At 31.0% G+C, this 5,266-nt stretch overlaps 1 protein-coding gene across 1 annotated transcript; it reads left to right on the top strand.

Moving 5' to 3' along the window:
* Positions 1–661: 661 nt before the first annotated feature.
* LOC126851229 (glycine--tRNA ligase) lies at positions 662–4,215 on the top strand. Its single transcript, XM_050594955.1, has 4 exons — positions 662–1,095; positions 1,395–3,078; positions 3,258–3,445; positions 3,656–4,215. The coding sequence occupies exons 1-4, from the start codon at positions 850–852 to the stop codon at positions 3,764–3,766; spliced, it is 2,229 nt and encodes a 742-aa protein (XP_050450912.1). The 5' UTR covers positions 662–849; the 3' UTR covers positions 3,767–4,215.
* The last annotated feature ends 1,051 nt before the right edge of the window (positions 4,216–5,266 follow it).

Raw genomic sequence — 5,266 nt, forward strand, 5'->3', positions numbered from 1 at the left:
ATAAGAAATCAAATTTAAAAATTTAAATTATATAATGGATTTAATTTCCAACATTGTTTAAGAATATAAGGATATTAATGACTTTTTAAAAAGATCATTATTGTAGTAAATGCAAATAAATGTTAGATATTTTTCAGGAAAAATGTAAAAACTTTAAAGTAAAAATTATATCTTATCTATAATATTTAGACATGAAATAAGTATATATAGTAATGTTATAATGAGAGATCTTTCTTAATTTGAATTATTTTGTATAAGTTCATTATTTGAAATAAGATCATAGAATACTATTAATCATTGATAGAATAGTAAATATAGATGATGATATTCCATAGAGTTACCATTAGTCAGAGAATAAATAATAGACAGAGAGATAACTAATATTTCAATCATAGAATATATAATAGATGGTTGCTTAATTTTTTTGTATTATATTTATTGATGAAAGATTGACGAATAGAATAGGTAATTAAATGAAATAAAATTCGTGATTAATAGAGATGAAATAGATAATTAATAAACTCGGCAGTGATTGTAGTAAGTATTATTTTTCTTGCACCAATTATAATTCAGAAATGAATTTCAAATTTTATCAATTTCAATTTCCCGCGCTTATTAATTATTTAAGGCGATTTAGGTTGCGTTCCCTTCCACGCATAGAGCGCATAGATCGCTTGGAAATCTATAATATATGTTACGTGAACTATAGATTTTCAGGCGATTTATGCGCTCAATGCGTGAAGCGGAACGCATCCTTAAAGTGCCTTGAATAACCTCTAACAGTCGTGGTCCTGGTGGAACGGGATGGCGAATGCGTGAAAGTGCACGGCAAGTTTACTTTCGCGACGAATGCAGCTTATCAAGCGCAGTTTGCATTATATCGCCTGTAAGATAGGGGCATACCACGTTTCCAGCAACCTTTCACTTATCAGGCTACCTGTCAGAAACGTTGTTACCACCGCCAGCTTACTCGATTTTAGCCGGTGGGGTATCAAAAAGACGAACAGAAAGCTGAAAATTGCCCTCGCGCTTGAAATGATGGACCCTAAAGTTGAAGAAGCCCTGGCGTCACTTCGCGCTAACGTCAAGGAACAAGTGAGTGCCATATGGATGCGATGTAGGAATTGAAATCATGAGAGAGCCTTTTGACATTGTCAATTTCTTAATGATATTTTGGGCGGAATTAATGCTTTAAATGTTGACAGATTTTGAGAAATGGAGTTATATAAGTTTCTGGAGTTAAATAAGTTTCTATATTTTTTAAAAATTAATTATAAATGGACTGGTTATTTTTGTATTATTGTGTCATATTTTAATTCCATATTTTTTTAGATAACTTATGATTATTTTTTCATGAGATAATGTGATAATATAATGATGATTGTCCTTCGTAGGGTGATTATGTACGGAAGCTGAAATCTGATGGTGCGCCAGAGTTGGACATCAAAAAAGCTGTGGCAGAATTGAAGTTGCGCAAAAAGATACTTGAAGATAAGGAACTGTCTTTAGTTTCCAATAATATAATATTTGATAGAGCAAGGATGGAGGATCTCTTAAAGCGTAGATTTTATTTAGATCAATCTTTTGCTATTTATGGAGGTATCACTGGTCAGTATGATTTTGGGCCTATGGGTTGCTCAATGAAAACTAATTTATTAAATACTTGGAGAAATTTCTTTGTATTGGAAGAACAGATGCTTGAAGTTGATTGCTCTATTTTGACACCTGAACCAGTGCTGAAGGCATCTGGCCATGTGGATCGATTCGCTGATGTGATGGTGAAAGATGTGAAAAATGGCGAGTGCTTTCGATTGGATCACTTGATTAAAGCACATCTAGAGAAGATAATTTGTGATAAGAAAACAGATGAGAAGACACGTGAGGAATGTAAGAATATCATTATCGCAATCGATGGCATGACAGAAATTGAGATGATGAATGTTCTACGGAAGTATAATATGAAATCACCAGTTACTGGTAACGACTTATCCGAACCGATTGCCTTCAATTTGATGTTTGGTACTCAAATTGGACCATCTGGACTTGTCAAGGCTTTCTTAAGACCGGAGACAGCTCAAGGTATCTTTGTGAATTTTAAAAGATTGCTGGCATTTAATCAGGAGCGGTTACCATTTGCTGCAGCACAGATTGGTAACGCTTTCAGAAACGAGATTTCGCCGAGATCCGGTCTCATACGCGTTCGAGAATTCACTATGGCGGAGATCGAACATTTCTGCGACCCGGATGATAAGAATCATCCTAAATTCAAGACAGTCGAAAATATAAAGATGTTGCTGTACTCAGCTTGTAATCAAATGGAAGGTATGAGGGCACAACATGTCACCATAGGAGAGGCCGTTTCATCCGGCTTGGTAGCTAATGAAACGCTAGGTTACTACATGGCTAGAATTTATCAGTTCCTATTGAAGGTCGGCGTCGATCCGAATCGCTTACGGTTCCGTCAGCATATGAGTAATGAAATGGCACATTACGCCTGTGACTGCTGGGATGCTGAATGTTTGACTTCGTACGGATGGATAGAATGTGTAGGATGTGCCGATCGATCCGCCTACGACTTGAGACAGCACACTGAGGCTACCGGCGTGAAACTAGTAGCGGAAAAAAAACTCCCCGCTCCAAAAACGGTGGATGTTTGTGAGATTATGCCGAACAAGACACTGATCGGTAAAACTTTCAAGCAGTTTAGTAAAGCTATTCTAGACATGTTAGCAAAGTTAAGTGAAAATGAGATCATGATCTTAGAAAAACAACTCAAAGAAAGCGCTGAAGCAGCATTGAAAATGCCTGATAATAGTGATATACAGCTCACCAGAGATATGATAGAAGTAAAGCGTTATAAAAAAACTGTTCACGTTGAGGAGATCATACCCTCGGTGATTGAGCCTTCCTTCGGCATAGGTCGCATCATGTATGTCTTGTTTGAGCATAATTTCAAAGCAAGAGAAGGTGACGAAAAAAGGACATATTTTGCTCTTCCTCCGGTAATAGCGCCATTGAAATGTTCGGTGTTGCCACTTAGCGGTAATGACGAATTCGTGCTGTTCGTAAAAAAATTATGTAAGTGAAACACAATACTAATTATTATATTATATTTATCCTAATATTAACAAATGTTGCATTTCTTTGTTTTCTATCTTTGATTTGTCATTGTTTGAAAATATAGATAAAAGATATAATAAGTATTTATTTATAAATATTATGTATCTAAAGATGATTATATTAATAATATTTTATAGCGCAAGATCTTACGAAAGCAGATGTCTCACACAAAGTGGACGATTCTTCTGGTAGCATAGGACGTAGATACGCTCGCACTGATGAAATAGCAATACCATTTGGCATTACTATCGATTTTGACACCTTAAAAATGCCACACAGCGCAACACTTAGGGATAGAGATAGCATGGGGCAAGTTCGAATAAACGTATGTATATTTTTTTGTTATAAATAAAAAAACTACACATTATGTATAAAACTTATATTGTAGATGTATAAATTTTGAATATACCAAAAAAATTTGCAAAGGAGAAGAATTTAGTAATTGCTAGCATTAAGATAAGCATAAATAAAATAGATTATCTTATTTTTTAAATTATCATGCTTAACATAATGAAATTAAATTGTTTAATTGTAGTTAGATGAGTTGCCTGGTGTTGTGAGAGATCTTTCCTATGAAAGGACTACTTGGACAGAGGTGGAAACAAAATATCCCAAATTTGAACAACAAGAATCTACAGAACCATAAAGAATATAGGCTTGAAAATAATTTGTTTCTACTATATAGAAGTTTATATAGAATGTGCATACATACTGAAATTTTTGATATATTCAGCAACATGTGATGCTTATCAGTGAATATACTGCTAATTTTTGGAAGATTTAGTGTTCAAGTGATTTATTCAGGAAATTCATATTCTAATTTTTTATAGATTTTGCAAATTTTTATATGTACTTATTTAGAAGAAAATGATAACTATAAGAATCTATATTTAATATAGGATACTCTTATGGATTTATATAAATCAAATTTTTTGTTTTCCAAATTATTAGTTATATGTTACAATTAAATAATTTGCATTTTTCGAAGGCATTTATTCATCTAAAAGTTTTTATCATTTATTCATCTAAAAGTATTTATAAAATGAATATCATATAAATAATAAAGATTTGTATCTTTTTCAGGATTTTGCCAATACCGTAATGTTTTATTGTTGAATCTTGATTATTATTGAATATTTATTAATAAATATTTATATAATAAAAAAATTTACATTAAATAAGATTAATAAAACACTTTTAATATATATTATATATAATCTACATACTTTAACATATTTCAGATATATATATTATATAATTTTTTTAAACTTAAATAATATATCTTTAATTATATATTTAATAATAGACGCAATTTTTATTTTTTTAAATACTTATTTTATTATTACGCGAATATAACATTATATGTAAATTAAATATATAAATAATTCTTACAAGTAATAATTGAAGATGATTATATAAGACAATTAAATGATTATATTATATAGTATAATATGATCTATATTAAAATTTATATTATATGAAGTACATATAATTATTAAACTAAAAATATATTTATTTAAACATGAATAATTATTATCTGTAAGAATAAACATAGTTTATTTTTTATCTGTGAATTCGCTGCTAGTTATGTACGCAGGATGCTAATCGCAAAGTACGATATATGTTACGCCTGTATGTTGGTAATCGTGAGCGGCATAATAGATGCATCGCGCGCGAAGAATCATTCAGCAATAATCTATACCGAAATTCGATCTAAAAAAAGTAACCGAATAATTATTACAGTGGATTTACGATGTGTTTTATGTATCGCAAATAGAAATGGATTAATATTTTTTGAATATCGTCGATGGTTTACGTGCGGAAAATAATTTTACGATGCGATAATATTTTATGGAGAAAAGTATCTCGTTAAAGAGGTAAGTCGAGTAATGGCACAAAAGTAATAAAGATAATTGAGACAATTGAATAATCATGGTATAAAATAAATTTTGAAATAAATTTTTATGATTATTTTTATGATTGTATTAAAGATATCTGAACAATACCGACATTAGCCAGAAAATGAGGATGTCGATCATTATGTTCACGTTCGATATATCACGTCTTCATGTTGATAAACATGTGTTTTATAAAAACATTTTTTACGTGTCGTTACATGATGTAAGTAGAGTACATTTAATATATG

This window comes from Cataglyphis hispanica, chromosome 7 (genome assembly GCF_021464435.1).
Source record: "Cataglyphis hispanica isolate Lineage 1 chromosome 7, ULB_Chis1_1.0, whole genome shotgun sequence".
NCBI classification, from domain to species: domain Eukaryota; kingdom Metazoa; phylum Arthropoda; class Insecta; order Hymenoptera; family Formicidae; genus Cataglyphis; species Cataglyphis hispanica.

Coding starts and splice junctions, on each gene's coding strand:
- LOC126851229 (XM_050594955.1), top strand. CDS start 850: ATGCAGCTTATCAAGCGCAGTTTGCATTATATCGCCTGTAAGATAGGG. Junction 1,096..1,394: donor GCGCTAACGTCAAGGAACAA/GTGAGTGCCATA, acceptor TGTCCTTCGTAG/GGTGATTATGTACGGAAGCT. Junction 3,079..3,257: donor GCTGTTCGTAAAAAAATTAT/GTAAGTGAAACA, acceptor AATATTTTATAG/CGCAAGATCTTACGAAAGCA.